Source organism: Pteropus vampyrus, unplaced genomic scaffold (assembly GCF_000151845.1).
Source record: "Pteropus vampyrus isolate Shadow unplaced genomic scaffold, Pvam_2.0 Scaffold1, whole genome shotgun sequence".
Taxonomy (NCBI): domain Eukaryota; kingdom Metazoa; phylum Chordata; class Mammalia; order Chiroptera; family Pteropodidae; genus Pteropus; species Pteropus vampyrus.
The window spans coordinates 17347122-17363312 of NW_011888782.1; the positions used below are offsets into that span (position 1 = coordinate 17347122).

The 16191-nt window shown below is 41.5% G+C and overlaps 2 protein-coding genes across 7 annotated transcripts in view; one reads left to right on the forward strand and one right to left on the reverse strand.

The window, feature by feature from the left end:
- FBXL2 (F-box and leucine rich repeat protein 2) overlaps positions 1 to 6022 on the forward strand; it is a 71105-nt gene extending 65083 nt beyond the window's left edge. Inside the window, exons 12-13 of the mRNA XM_023528461.1 lie at positions 4202 to 4447; positions 5085 to 6022. Of these exons, the coding sequence (XP_023384229.1) occupies positions 4202 to 4447; positions 5085 to 5192 (354 nt within the window). The 3' untranslated portion in view covers positions 5193 to 6022. The remainder of the gene's footprint in view (positions 1 to 4201; positions 4448 to 5084) is intronic.
- Positions 6023 to 6173: 151 nt separating this feature from the next.
- Positions 6174 to 16191, reverse strand: part of UBP1 (upstream binding protein 1) — a 54588-nt gene continuing 44570 nt past the window's right edge. For 3 of the 6 annotated variants that reach the window (XM_011362869.2, XM_011362798.2, XM_011362946.2), the window contains 5 exons: positions 14743 to 14833; positions 13867 to 13985; positions 11436 to 11578; positions 10683 to 10734; positions 6174 to 8985 (listed from right to left, as the gene is read on the reverse strand). In XM_011362869.2, coding sequence (XP_011361171.1) covers positions 8948 to 8985; positions 10683 to 10734; positions 11436 to 11578; positions 13867 to 13985; positions 14743 to 14833 — 443 coding nt within the window. In that variant the 3' untranslated portion in view covers positions 6174 to 8947. The other 3 variants (XR_002782124.1, XR_896038.2, XM_011363061.2) reach the window with 3 other exon arrangements.

Here is a 16191-nt window from a genome sequence, read left to right on the forward strand (position 1 = left end):
TTGAGATTTTTCTTGTCTTGAAATAGGCATTTATCATTATCAACTTCCATCTTAGAACTGCTTTTACAGCATCCCATTAATTTTGGACTGTTGTATTTCAGTTTTCATTTCTCAAGGTATTTTTTTAAATTTCCCTTCTGACTTAACCCAGTGGTGGTTCAGTAGCATGTTGTTTAATTTCCATATTCGTGAATGTTTGAGTTTTCTTCTAATTGATATCTAGTTTCATACCATTGTGGTCAGGAAAGATGCTCGATATTGATGCTTGTGGCATAACACATGATCTATGCTGGAGAATGTGCCACATACACTTGAGAAGAATGTGCTGCTTTTGGATAGAATGTTCTGTATATATGTTAATCCATCTGATTTAACATCTTTAAGGTCAGTGTTTTCTTACTGATTTTTTATTTTGTCTAATATCTATTGTGGTAAGTGTGGTATTTAAGTCTCCTACTATTATTGTTATTGTGATCTATTTCTCCACTGAGATCTGTTAATATTTGCTTTATATATTTAGGTGCTCCTATGCTGGGTGCATAAATATTTACAGATATTGTATCTTCTTGTTGGATCCACCCCTTTATCATTATGAAATATCCTTCTTTGTCTCTCACTATAGTCTTTGTTTTAAAGTCTGTTTTGTCTGATATAAGTAGAGCTATCCCAGCTCTCTGTTGCTTTTTATTTGCATGGAACATCTTTTTCTGTCCCTTCACTTTCAGCCTCATTACTCTGTGTTCTTGCATCTGAACTGAGTTTCTTATAGACAGTGTATAGATGGGTCTTGTATTTTTATCCATTTAGTTACTCTGTTGATTAGAGAATTTAGTCTTTTACACTTAATTGATAGGTATATACTTATTCCATTATGGTCATTGTTTTCTTGCTGTTTTGTAGTTCCTCTTTGTTCCTTTTTTCTTTTGCTCTCTTCCTTTGATTTGATGACTTTAGTGGTGTGCTTAAATTCCTTCTCTATCTTTTGTGTATCTACTACATTTCATTGCGGTTACCATGAGGCTTATGTAACACAACTTAAATTTCGAATAGCCTATTTTAAATTGACAATTAAGTCTGAATACCTCTGAAGTTCTGGTTTTACTCTCTCTCTGCCTACATTGTTTTCAGTCTTACAGTTTACATCTTTTTATCTTGTATATCCCTAATTAATGTAATTTTAGGTTTTCTTTTTTTCCCACGAATTTTGACTTTAACCATCATACTAGCTCTGTAAGTGATTAATCTACTCCCTTTACTAGGTGTTTACATTTATCAGTGAGATTTATACTCTCATTTTCTTGCTCCTAATTAGTGTGCTTTCTTTTCAGGATAAGGAAGTCCCATTAACATTTCTTGTTAAGGCCTGTTCAGTGGTGATGAACTCCTTTCGCATTAGCTTGTCTGGAAAACTATCTTTCCTTCAATTGCAAATGATCACCATGCTGGGGGGAAGTGTGCTTGGTTGGAAGTTTTTTTCTTTCAGCATTTTGAATATATCATGCCACTCCCTTCTGGCCTGCAGTTTCTGCTGAGAAATGTAATAGTTATGGGGGTTCCCTTGTACATAACAAGGTGTTTTCCTCTTGTTGCTTTGAGATTCTCTGCTTGTCTTTTAACTTTTTTATATGTTAATTATAATGTATCTTGGTGTGGGTATCTTTGGGTTCAACTTAATTAGAACTATGGGTTTCTCGGATCTGGCTGTTCTTTTCCTTTCCCAGGTTAGGTAAGTTTTCAGCCAGTATTTCTTCAAGTAAGTCTTGTGTCCCTTTCTCCTGGGACCCCAATAATGTGACTGTTAGTTCACCTGATGTCCCATAAGTTCCTTAGACTATCTTCACTTTTTTTTTTTTTTTGCTTTTGTGATTGGTTGAGTTCCACTGCTGTCTTCAAGTTCACTGATCCTTTCTTCTGCTTCATCTGCTCTTGAACCCTTGTAGTCCAGTTATTGTATTCTTCACCTTCGTGACCTCAATTTAGTACTTTTATTTTCTCTTTGTTGAAGTTCTCACTGTGTTCATTCATTCTTTTCTCAAGTATGGCAAGTGTGGTAAGCATCTTTGTGACCATTATTTTGAATTATTGGGTACGTTACTTACCTCCATCTCATTTTTTATTTTTTCAACTTTTAGGTTGTTGTTTGGAACATATTCCTTTGTTTCTTCATTTTGCTTGACTCTGTTGCTTTCTACGCATTAGAATAAACAGCCAACTCTTTCAGTCTAGGAGTGACCTTATGTAGATGAACCTTATTTTTCAACCCTGTGCTAGCTCTTAGTTGTCTCTCAAACATTTGTGGTTGTCTAAGCAGCCCATTTCTTTCTTTTTAATAGCCCCTAGTAGTTGAGGGTGTGCCAAGACCTTTCATCGTCCCATGGGGAGGATCTCTGTCAGTATCTAGATGCAGGCTGATTGGAAGTTAGACCCTCAGGCAGCCAATTATGCAAATATATATAATCCTATGAAACTGCAAATGAAAACTGCTGTCCACCAGTGCCAGGTGAGCTTGAGGTGTCCCCTGGGTGACAGTTATAGAAACCAAGGCTCCAGATGAGTGTATACACTGGGAGATACTGGTGAATTGTAACAAGGCAGAGGGACAACAAAAAGATGGCATGCACTGGCCAATGTTCCTTGAGTACGTTCGTAGGCCTCTAGATGTGCATCAAACTTGAAGCTCCAGGGCAAGCAAACAGGTCTGGGCGTGTGTTTCATTCGGCTGTCTGTAAAGTGCCTTGAGTGTTGTAGCCTGCCAAGAACGATCTCTGATAGTTAAAGACCCATGGAACCTGAGAGAGCAAGCTACCCTGGCCACCCCAGGTATCACAGAGCACCGGTGACAGCTGCAAAAACCGATGCATCTGAAGTATAAACCGGGGCACCAAACACATGTAAGAGCTTCCTCCCAGGAGATACTGGCCCTCTGCAGTATGGTGGGGGCAGCACAAAGATAGCACTTGCCCTCCCATCTTCAGAATTACAGTCCGCCCTCAGATGTGTGTTTAATCAGAAGCCTGCCCCTCAGGTTATGATGATAAAGTAATAGGCCTCGACTGGACTTCCTGGGACTGTTGTTTCTTGTTGTGCCCTTGAGATGGCAGTTGTTCAAGAAGTCTTTCTCTGTTGGTTATAGTCCCTATGAACATAAGCCCCACTAGCCACCAGAGCCAAGAGATGTAAAGGTGCCCCTGGCAGCAGCCACAGTAACTAGGGCACCAAACATGTAAAAGCTCCCCTCCAAGAGACAATAGCGCTCTGCAGCAGGGCAGATGGCAAGTACCAGGATGGAGCCACCAGCTGGAGAGAGGCAGAATGAGATTATAGACATGGCACCCACCAGGAAAGAAAAAGCCCTGAGGTTTAAAAAAAAAAAAAGCAAACCCTCTGGCTAGAGCAAGGCAAGAGCCCACCAAGGTGGTGCCTGCCGGTCTCCATCACCAGAGAGCATGACACAGGCCAAGTGAGTGTCAGGTCAGATGCCTTCCCCTCAGGCTGGCACTCCCAAGACAGACAAACGAGCCTCTCTCACATATGTTCAACTGCCCCTCGAATTACACTAGACCCCAGGGCAAGTGAGTGTGAGTGTGCGAGCCCTTTCAGGACTGTTTTTCAGATAGCTGTAGTCTTGTGGACGTGAGCCTGTTGGTTTTCAAAGCCAGCTCTTCTGGAGGCTTGTCTTTAAAGTGTAAGTGTAAGTCTTAAAAACAGAGTGCCCAATGCAGGGTGTAAACCCTGCACTCCTCAGGGAGAAGCTCTGGGTTTTGAGTTCCCTCTTACTGTAGGTCGCAACACTGGGAGCGGGGCTGGTGACAAGATTGTCGTCCCAGCCTCTCCTACCCGCTTTGACGTGGGCCTTCTCTCAGTTGCCCGATGAGTAGGAGCTGCGCAGCCAGTTTTTAGTCCCCCCACTCCCCAGAGGAATTTGTTCTGTATGCAGCTATAGACTGACTGTTCATGGCAGAAGATGAGTTCAGGATCCTCTTATGTTGCCATCCTGACCCAGACCATCCCTTGCGATTCTGGTTTCCATTTTTAGTCAGAAAGCAAGAGAAACCACTGTCCAGCTGCAGCAAACCCATGGCTGAAGGGCCCCAAGGCTTTGTGTTTGATCTTCCTGTTCGTTAACGGGTGCTCTGGGATACTGCACAGGCCAGCTCCCAGCTCTCCTGCTTTTCCGAGGCCATGAGCCTTGGAATGAGAGGGTCTAGCAAACATCTGTTCTTTTCCCTTCCAGAGTCTGTCCCACTGTGAGCTCATCACAGATGATGGAATCCTGCACCTGAGCAACAGCACCTGTGGCCATGAGAGACTGCGGGTACTGGAACTGGACAACTGCCTCCTCATCACCGACGTGGCCCTGGAACACCTGGAGAACTGCCGTGGCCTGGAGCGCCTTGAGCTGTACGACTGTCAGCAGGTTACGCGCACAGGCATCAAGCGGATGCGAGTAAGCATGGGGCTGGAGTTGGTACCCCTGGCAGTTTCTAAGCAAGCAATGACTATATCAAGAATCAACATCTATTTTCTCTGTTCTGTGCTAAACCAATGGTTATGCAAACTAGTCTGGTATACTAGTGTCTCCTTAGGTGTCTTCACAATTTCCTTATTAGACCCCACCTTAGAAGATTCAGCTTCCAGAATGGGTTCCACATAGTCTGGTGATCAGCACCCTTACAAGGAGGAAAGGGGCTTGAGGTCATTACCAGAAGGAGGTGGAACATGGTCTTGGCTAATTGCCAGATGAGAAGGCTTAATAGAAAACAAATAGAACTTGGCTTGCTTTCTCCACATAGTTCACCTACATTGTTTTCTTGACTATGCTTTAAGTTTATGCAACTTTGCATTTATACCCCAGAGCAGCACCAGGATGCTACAGCTGTCAAGAACTCAACTCACTTTGCATACAAGGCTAGTGACTACCCTGGGCAGAAATAGCGTTTCCCTTTGTCAACAGGAGTAGTCTAGCCGACCTCAGAAATTCTTTTTTCAAGAATTTGCCTGGAGAACTATGGGCTTTTCTAGAATTATGCCTGTAATCCTAAAAATATCAGTGTAAAGATTATTCCATTTTTTTCTATTTCCAGGCTCAGCTCCCTCATGTCAAAGTCCACGCCTATTTCGCGCCTGTCACGCCACCAACAGCAGTGGGAGGAAGTGGACATCGGCTGTGCAGGTGTTGTGTCATTCTCTGACAGCAGATGCCCAGGGCCCAAGGCATGATGAGGTGTCCCTTCCTCCAGAGGACAGTCTTCCTGGCCTTCTCTACAGTCACGGAAATCTGTTGATTCGCCACTGGGACAGGCATTTACAGGTAAAAGACTTCTCTAGAGATTGCAGTAACTCTGGTGACAGTTTTCACCTTTATTCTGCTCTGATGCAATCAGATTGAAGCCTTGTGTCAGTAAACACCTGGCAAGAGTGGCCTCAGTACAGCCAGGATCGTGCAAGAAACCTGACTTCTTACGAGGTGGGTGCCTTCCTAGGTACAAAAGTTCTGCCTCGACTTTGTCAGCATTCCTGAAACAGACCATCAGTGTTAGCACAAAGAATAAGCTATTGATTTTCTACCAGATACTTAAGACAGTGGCCTACGTTAATTCACAACAATTCCATTTTGATTAGCTGGACTTTTCCACTCTGAAGATTAAATAGCTACCTTTATCAAAAAGTGACTACTTCAAATTCATAATACCTGATAGTTTTATATGTAGAGACTTATGTGGAAGGCAAGTTAATAGGTTTCCATGAGACACCAAAGAAACAAGGACTCTAAACTGGGTGGAGCAGGGTCTTCACCTTTTGTCAACTTGTGATATACTTTTGGGGACCAAAAACTAAACTAAATCAACTCAGAGTTTGTGTTGCCTGATTGGAAATTATAAGCTCTGGCATTTGCTACAGCACACAGTGCAATTTTATTATAGGAGAAAAGTTATTCATGTCATATCTCAAAATTTGGGAGACCTTAAATAGAATTAAGGCTTAAATTATCTATAATACAATCAATTAAAAATAATGGATGCATGTAGAATGGGTGTGATTTTTTTCCAAGTTTATTTTAAAATCTTAGAAATCAAGTTACACCAGAACTGTTCAAAAGTTTTATACACTTAAAACTCAGATCAAGTGTTGGCACCTTTTAGACCCATAAAAATGAATACACCGTTGCAATGTTTAAGTCAGGGTTTTATTGCTATAATCCATGGCAGATAAATCTGAACAAAACCATATTCCAAATTCAGACCTTCCAATATTAGCTCGTGTCTGATAAGCTGATCGAGCTTCTCCCTTGCTGTCCATGTGTGTGACACTAAGATTAGGAACCATCATCACCACTTCATTGTGAACTTCTGGTAATGGTGGCCGACCCTTCCTAGCAACCACTCCCTGAACTGGAGTCCAGCGCTTAAGAGAAGCTGAAGTGAAACAGCAAAAGCAAGACGTTATTTTCCTATGACTAACCATACTTCTATTAGACGGACCATGGGAGCATTTAGGACACAATGCCTCGGCTGATTCCAGAAAGAGAAGGCAGATACATATACAACCCCATAAATCAACAGGATTATCAGAATAAGCATTAAAGTCCTGATGATTTCATTGCCTTATGATACACTCCAGTATTAGCTGGTCTAAAAGTTGTGTATACCATAGGAGTTATTAATATACATTTGCACCACTGTGTGGGGGGGGAAATGACTGATACAGTATGCCATTTCAATAAAAGAACATATAACAGACGTGCTTCAGCGATTGTGAATTACAGTTTATATTTTATGTAAATGACCAGGGCCTTCTACACATTCTCTCCTTTGAGCCAAGACACAATGACCCCATGACCTCATTTACAAAACAGAAGAACTTCTGATAAGAAAATCAGGCTGGTTTCTTCTTGAGAAAACAACACAGGGACCTCACCTTATATAACATTTGGATTGCTGTGTACTCAACATCCACACGGAACCTCCCAATTCTACGACTTGTGACATTGGCAGGAACTGGGATTTTAAATGAGACACACATTTGCAAAACAATCGGAAAACATTTATTATACTGAAATGTATACATCCTACTATTAAAAAACAAAGTAGCAAATTTGCTGGTGCCATAATTTAACCTGTTTCACTGGGATAGACTAATGCTCAATACCACTTGGTGTAAGTTCAAGTTTGATGAGCTTTTATTTTTACCCCACTTCTAAAACCCGATGAGGAATTCAAAATAGCACACAGCATTAAATGACATTTATTGTTCCATATATCTTGAGACTCAAAAAAGGAATGCTAAATAGACAAGCAAAACTCAAACAATTAGGAGAGAAGCTCGCTTCTTTCCCAAGTGATTGGTACAGAAAATATGTGGTCATACAAAAGCAAAGGACAAAGGGGAGCTCTCCTGCTTTAGGGTCTATAAGAGTTATATATTTTCAAACCAAAGATGGAAATATTTAGAGACAGTGCTTGAATAAAACATAAAATGTCAAAGCTTTTACTCACTGAAGTAGTTTATCTTCTGGGAGAGATTTTAAATTCAAAATTACTCATTCCTATTTCTGCTTGAAAAACAATAAGGATCAAATAATACATTCAAAACCAAGACACTTGGGTAAACGGACGGAGATGCTGTAATTAAAATAGAATTGAAGTTAAAAAATTAGGTGTGCTACACTATAGGCCTCAAAAACGCTGATGAATTTTGGGAAAGGCTTTGGGTAAAGGAAAGCAATAAAGATGGTGGGAAAACTGCAAAAAAACCCAGTAGATTCCCTTTAAAAAGTATACTGGCAGACAAGCATTTGGTTTTATGAGTTTTTTTTTTTTTTTAAACAGAAAAGGAAACTATTATATGGTACACCAAAAGCCTCTAAATAATCACCAGAATGTTTACCCATGATCGTACTAAAGCTCAACATTTGAGAAGTATAAGGAATTTTCATGGTACAATTTAGTGTTTGATTTACGATGTCTAGTGTTCGAAGACGAATTTCAACTTGTTGATAAGGAAGACCCCTTAACGCCAAGTCAGGAACTACACTTTCCCCCGCTGTGTAGGTCACCTATTTCCAATGTCTGGGGAGGGCTTTAAAAATGTTTAAGAATGGGATGGTGCAGGGTGGGCTAGGAAGGGCAAAGACAAGGATGGAAGAAAAAGAGAACACATAATTTTAAAAGGCAATGGGGCTTCAAAATGAAAACCAGAAACAAAATGCTAAAAATGGGAGGAGCAAGAAGTTTTTCAATAAATCTGTGACAAAGCAAAAACACAAAAGTCTTTGTACCTATTAGGATTTACACTGATCCTCTCACCAAGGTACTCTTGATAATGCAGCTTGCTTCCAGCCCGTCTTCCTGGCTCGGCTCCTCCCCGATCTGTCATGATTACATCAGATGTACACCCTTAGACATGATTCTTCCGAGAAGGTGCCGAGCCTCTTACCTGACCACCAGTTAACTGCGGGAGCACGTCGCATCTCTCTGCAGACAGATTCCATGCCGGCTCCACCACAGCACTGTCCCCCAGCTCCGCCAGAGGTCAGCAGAAGGTTCAGGCAATAAAAGCCAAACTGGCACAGAAAGGTAAATGCCCACAGTATGTTTTTACATTCATTTCCAAACCACATACAGTGTAAAAAGACAGCGAAGGCTGCTTCTAGGAACTGTATCTACTGGCTTCTGCCAGGGAAGCAGGCAGCCCTGCCTGCACCATGGCCCCCAGAGCTGCACGCGTGCTGTCCCGACGTGCTGACGCTCGTGAGGACGCATGGCTACGGCAGTGACAGTGAGGAGAGTCACCTCTCATACAGCTCATTAGAAAGGTCATCTTGTGTTTTCAATATGAAACATTTCATACGGTAAAATCCAATCCCAAGACTTCTTGGATTCAGTCTTCACACACTTTTAAGCGTGACTTTATTTGGTACTGAATACAGTTCAGACTCCGTAAGACATCACTTCAAAATTATGTGGATACCACCACTATTTTCAACTGCAGAAAAAGGAAAGAGAAGTTAGTTTTTTTTAGCCAAGCTTAGGAAAATCAAGACTTTTAAATTGAAAACACCCAGAAATCTACACCCTCCTTCCCCAGTTCAGAGGTTACCTTTAAACAGTTCTACAGAAAAAAAGCTGATTAACTTGCTCTAGCTCCTCTTCCCCAAGGCAACTTTGTGTACACATTCCCTTTTTAGACATTTGCTCTTTGGTGTGTGGCCCGTGCTCCTAGCAGCACTCTGCGCCCAACACCACTTGCCAGGTCGGGGAGTGGGGTGGGGACAGAGCGCGTATGAAGACCAGAAACAAAAGTGCTGTCAGCAAGGGGGCAAGAAGTGGAGGCAGAGCAGGTGAAAACACTGTGCCAGGGTGGGCCAGCCAAGTCTATACAATGCACACAAATAAACTGAGTGCTTATAGCCATCTTTACTTTTGCCTGATGGCCCGGTGTTTCTAAGGAAATGGGGAGAAGCAGGACAGGCTTTCATCAAGGAACGAATGAATTTCTTCATGAGGACAAAACTATCTGACAAACAGAACCATGAGATTGGAAGAGAGATCCTGTGACATCTGACCTTAGAAATGTCCACTACTTTCACAGGACACAACTATACAATTATAGCACGAATTTCCTTTTTTAGATAATGAGTTTGTAGAGTAAAATCTTTCTTTGAGAACAAAAATTGAGAAAGGTACCCAGCTAAAGATGTGAAAGTAAAAGATAAAATGAACCAGTTCATAGTTAAAACTCAGCCTTGCAGGTACCTTGATGGCATGTGCAAAGTCAGGCGCAAAGTGAAATCATAATTTCAACAGTTTTGTGCTTTTCCCTTCAATAGCGACTTCCAAAAAGGGGTGACACATGACATCTTGCTCTTTAAGGTACAGCTTTTGTGCTAAGATTAGATTTAAATCTTAACCCACCAAGTTTTTAAGTCTCTTCTCATACAATAATTTCGCATTTAAAAATCCCTTCTTTACAGAGGACAGCTATAAAAAATAACCTAAAAACAACGATCAAAATGGCAATAAGTGCATACTTATCAACAATTACTTTAAATATAAACAGATTAAATGCTCCAATAAAAAGACATTGGGTAGCTGAATGGATTAAAAAACAAGACGCATCTAAATGCTGCTTACAAGAGACTCACTTTGTATGTGTCAGACAAAGACTGGAAAGTGAAGGGATGGAAAAGGATATTGCAAGCAAACAGCCCCACACGGCCTCGAGATGCTCCTCATGTGGTTGGCTCCCTCTCACTCTTCAGATCTCAGCATTAATGACCCCTCCTCAGAGAAGCTTTGCCTGACAGCTTCACATCCCCCACCTAGATCCCCGGTATCCATAAACACCCCACTTTCCTGTTCCTTCATGGCACTTAAGATATGTGTAATTATGTGCGTCTGTGCGCCAATTCTGGTTTGCCTCCCCGCCAGAAGAGGAGCCCTACTGAGCCCGTGTTGTTCAGGGCCTTTCTAGCACCGAACGCTGGACTCCTCTTCCTTATCGCCACTTATTTTCTTTACAACCACTAGAAATATTATCCTGACTCATTTTTCAAACTCTCTTCTTAAAATTAGTAAAGCCAGCACTTCCAAAAGTGAGCACACAAGACAACTGCTGATTAAAGGCACACACTATTTTCCATGACTCCAGCATTTCAAGACACGTGCGCACATTCAAAGTACCTTTTACTGTGGAGAATAAAAAACAACTCTCATCTTGAAAGTTCTGAACCATCTAGAAGAAAGCAGATGTATAATTAAGATCCAACCATCCTTTCTTAACTGATTAAAAAAGATTAAATTTAGTAGTTAAAGGAATACATTGCTGCACAAGTACAGGACTTGACAGCCAAAATGGTAATTCATAAACACAATGTGAGGTAGTAAAAACTTACACCTGCTTCACTGGCAGCAGTGCCTGTTCAGAAGTGGTCCCCGAGAGGTCTGGCCAGTCACCCATCCAACCCCCTGGGGAGCACTCCCTGCGGGGCCCTGTGAATAACGACTCTGACAGCAAGTCACTGCGTATGCGCTCTTTTGGCACTGTCACTGAACACTGGGGGGAAACTGTACTTCTAGCCTTGCTGTTTTTTAAAACTTGCCATCAAAATGTGGACAAAAGGAAAACACATCCAAATGCCCTTCTACATAAAAAGAGGCCAAAGCCCCACGAACCTCCGAGTCTCCTGAGTGTCCGAACTAAAAAAAGGGGGCAGGGAGCTGAGCCACAGTTGTCCTGGATTTGTATTCCTTTTTACCAGCATACCCAAACTCTTGCTTATAAATTCTTATAAATTTCGACCCCCAACTCTCTGAAAAGGATTCTCATGAGTACTTGCAAAAAAGGTCACAGAATTGTTCTACAGTTCTGTGTTCATATATGTCAGTAAACATCAGTGTGAATGGGAAAAGCAAATGGGCATGCTAGTTAGTTACCTGATCACTAACAAGAATGTGAATACCAGTGGGACCCTGTCTGTAAACCTGGTTAATTTGGTGGAAAGGAATATTAAACACCAGCGCAAGTTTTCGAGCAACTTCTGAGGCAACCATTTCTTCCAAGTAGATTGCGTGATAAACTGAAAAGAAAAAATAATAACAGTATTTTAGTAATAATTTTTTATCTGTTTTCTACTTGGGTCTATAGGAAGATTACACCTTTCAAAATACTAATACACACACGTTTATAAGTATGTGCGTGTGTATATCTATATACTTCTTCCCCCTTTACTACTCGTCTGAAATATAATACATTATTTATGCTCACACATATAATTTAATAAACATGAACAGTAATCTCTGTACAAAGGGATTTCAGGTTTTAATTTTCTTAAAAACAAACGGAATGACTGCACATGGGCACAGGATCTCTCTGGAGCAACGGAACTAAAACTGGATTTAGTCTGTGGTAATGGCTATAAAACTGTAAATATTAAAATGTCACTAAATTGTATACTTACAATGGGAGGATTTTATGGTATATAAATTATACCTGAAAGCAGCTGTTTTCAAAAGTGATGTTTCTAACAATATATCTTATAAAAAAAAAACCCTAAAAAGGTCATAGTTATTGATTCACTAATCCTATGACTGGGAATTTATCCTGAGGAATAAATGCTGCCTCTTCCTACTTTTGCTCCCCCAAAGAATGAAGAACAGTTTAAAGGTAGCTCATGAAAAGCTAAGGATGTGCACAGTGGAGCCTGCTGCTCCTTTACAGACAGTCCCTTAGGTGCAGTCCACCCAGTGTCCCGGGTTTCTGGAACACATAACTTAGCAGCAGCCATTGTCTGCACAGAGCCAGGCATATCTGCAGTGAGTGTGACTCTTGTAGGTCCAGCTCAATTACTGATTCGAGCCAGACACTGATCAGTAATATCATGCTAGAACTTTGCTTTCCCAAACAAGGATTTTTTTTCTTTTATGTGTGTTTATAAATGTAGAAACCTTTGCTAATTACGCATTATGGAAAGCTTAGAACTTGGAACTACAATTAGGGTAAGACTACAGAGATGATATAGAGCAGGGTCTCTAACTATAGCCTCTGGCGGGCCAAACTCATTGCCCTCTACTTGTTCTTTTAAAACAAAATGTTATCAGAACATGGCCACACCCATCATATACATATTGTCTGTGGTGATTTTGGCACTGCAACTGCAGAGCTGAGTGAGGAAGAGCCCTTAGTATCTGCAAAATCAAGATATTTACTACTGGCCATCAGCAGAAAAAGTTTGCCTACCCCGATCTCGGGTTAAGTTCGCCAAAATTTCCACACACTCCTCCATAAACCTTGTAATGTTTTGGAAGGTGTCTGAGGATGTACCTTCCAAAACATTACAATCCTGACCACATGCAAATGATATAGAAGATCCAGATACACTGATTGCTCCTTTAGAATCTCTAAGACTAAGACTTTGTATCTTTAGTCTTAAAATTCACCGTTTTTGAAGTCAAAATGATACCAAGTGGAAAAGTAGTAATGCTTTCCTTGGGATTTTTCTGTAACTTTTAAACTACAAAGTATTTTTCAGAGCTCTACCCAATATTAGGGCAAATAACTACTTCTCTGAAGTCCATAACACATTTTTCTGCGAAAAGTTCTGAGTGCGTTGTCCTTATCTTCTTTCAGAATGTGGGAAGAGGGAAGAGGTTACCATATACTCACTTCGCAAATGAGAAAACATGCTTTCCCCCGCCAAGGACCACATTAGGAAGAAGGGAGAAGAGCCAGGATTTTTCTCTCTGCCCTAATCCAGTATTCTATCTATTATACAATTAAGGAAAACCTGCAGGATGATGAAGCCCTCGTAATAATACTCAGATGGATAATGAATGACAGAGCATATTTACAATGACACAAGGACACGGCACCAGACTCACCACACAGAACTCAGGCCAGATGCTTGTCTAAGACAAGTCCACACACTTAGCACTGATACACAGATACGTCTTTGCACACGTGATATTTAAAATTTTCTCCACCGGTCAGTAAAGTGGATAAAAAGAAAAAAACCCTCCAGCTTCCCTGCCAAGTTGCCAATGTTACATTCATCACTGAATGTGAGGATTTTTTTTTAAGCCGACAAAACCCCAAAGCATTCAAGCTAGTCTTTCGCTTGTTCGATATTTCTGGCAGGGCCATATAAAACAAGAGATCCACAGTGTGGCTGAAATAACTGAGAAAGGCCGCTAGGTCCCTCTTCTTCAGAGGAGTTGGCCCTAGAGCTCACTGCTGCCAGGACTCCTGCATCAGCAACTAGACAGTCCTATGTGGCAGGAGTCCTTCAAAGCCCCTTCAGGCGCTTCCCATTTCTGCCTCAGTGTTCGAAAGGGAGTGACAGGAAGCTGAGATGCCCTCAATACCCACCGTAGGGTGTCCCACTGCCATTCTCGCCTCCACTGCCTGCAGCCTGCTGCTGCCCTTGCAACAGTGTGCTGCTTGGCTGCTCCTGGCAGACATAGAGGGTTAAGCGGGGCCTAACCGACCTGCAATCAGAAGATGCCACTCATGAGAGAAAGCTGCCTCACCGCATGTACGGATGACAACTACAGGAATCTAAGTTCTATTTCCTTATGAGAACTTTACAATGTTATTTCATTATACAAAATAATTTATTAATAAAAATATAAAAACACACACCTCACACCAACTATCACAGGTGGTCTAATCTGATGATCCAGACTCTAAACCATTGAGATGGTCTGTCAGATGCTGGTAAATTTAAGTTTCAAGATTAAGTCAGCAATTTAAAATCAGTAAGGTTTAAATTTAACGGAATTCTCACACAAGTCTAGAAACAGCAATGATAGTAAATGGATCTTAAAAGCCAGCACAGTGTACGGTTCTTTCATTTTAATTTACAATTAGAAGTTTACATTTTAAATAACTGTTTAGTAGTCATATGACCTTGAAAACCATAGATTCTGTATAGCTCACCTAAATGAGAAGTTTGTTTTCTTGGCAACAAACCCAGTCGTCTTCAAGAAATCAGTACTGCCCATGTGCATTTCTACCAGTCTTACAGTCTACCTCTGCCCCCATCAGTGCCTGCATCATATCTGGGCCTGCCCTGAAGGTGCACACAAAACAGTCTTCTTGTGAGCACGACGCTGCCCATGCTCGACAGCGCGCACAGGCACACGCCCACCTGGTGTGGAAATACATTCTGCCCCAACTCCCCACACAAAGAAAGGGGCATTCTTATTTCAGGCAAAACAGTTCCTTTAAAACACAGTATTTTACCTTGATTTCAGTGAATTATAGAGCCGAATTCCATCGGCTGCACCACAAATTTGTACTAAATCCTCCTTTGTCAGTTTTAGTAAGTCGGCACCTGGAGAACAGCAAAAAGAGATTCTTCTAAGAAATGGGAAAAAAACTACCAGCAGGACTGTCTTTACGCAGTTAAAAATCCTTCAAAACCATCGCAGGTCGCCTGTGTATATACACATATACATGAACGACACAAGAATACGTACACACACCCCTGTCTCTCAGAGCCAAAGAAAACGCTGGCTCTTCCATGTCTTGTGTCAAGAAGGAGCGCAGAAGCCCAGAAGGTAGCGAATCAGATCAACGAGCAGGACTCACAGGACTGCCTGTTCCAAGAGATGATTTCACCGCCTGCAATATTTTGGCTGCATTGTGGTTGTGTGGATAAGCAGGAGTCTGATTCCAGATAACTTACCTTGAGATCACCTAGAATAATTTTTTATTTCACAGAAAGAGGAAATGGAAGTCTTGGGTTTTGGGGACTTTGCCTCAAGTCACATGACTTGGTAGGAGAACTAGGAATAGGCCTTTTTTCTGAAACATGCAAAGTCAAACATTCTATAACATAACTCTGTCACAGCAGCCAGTTTTAATACAAAAGCATGGCAGACAATAGCGTACTATACCTTAAGATTTCCCTCATAAATACTTGACAAGTGTGAATGACATGGTATGCAGGATTTGCTGTATAACACAACAGAGAAGGGGAAGAGAGCAAGTCTGACCAAAGGCTGACCATTTTTGAAGCTGGGGATGGTTACATGGAGTTCATCATATTCTTCTACTTTTTATGTTTGAATGCATCCATAATCTTTTGTTTTACCCTTTATTAACATTCAAGATGTAGTTTATTGGGAGAATTAAGAAACCCTCTGGGATTAAGGCATAACTTCCATATGATAAACCGCTTAAGAAACTAACAAGGTAACGGGATTATCTTACTATTTTTGAGAACCTGCATGTGAGTGCCTAACAATCTTACAGTTTTTAAAAGAAATAAAGACCAGAGAAGCACACTGCCCATAAGGCATAAGCACTGATGGACTCAGTTAACAGACCGGTTCTCTCATCTGCCCCCTGGGGCCGACCACGAGCCTCTGAAAACAGGCCTCACAGCTGTGACCAGAGATGTGTGTATGCACATCCTTAATCCTGCCACAGAACTGGACAGATGCTCATGTGCACAACCCCTTCTGAAAGGTGGACGGCCAAGAGGCTCAGAGCAAGAAGACGCCTCTCCTCCTCACCATTCTATTGCTGGGAAGCTCACAGGGTAAAGACAAGAGGCCAAGTCACGTAATCACTAGTCAGAGTGAGAAGAGCTTAGAACTCTCTAGATGGAAACACGCAACTGTCTAAGGTAAGAGGCACAGCCTGGGACCGCCGCCCTTGGTTGCAATGCTCAGAGCTTTTTGTATG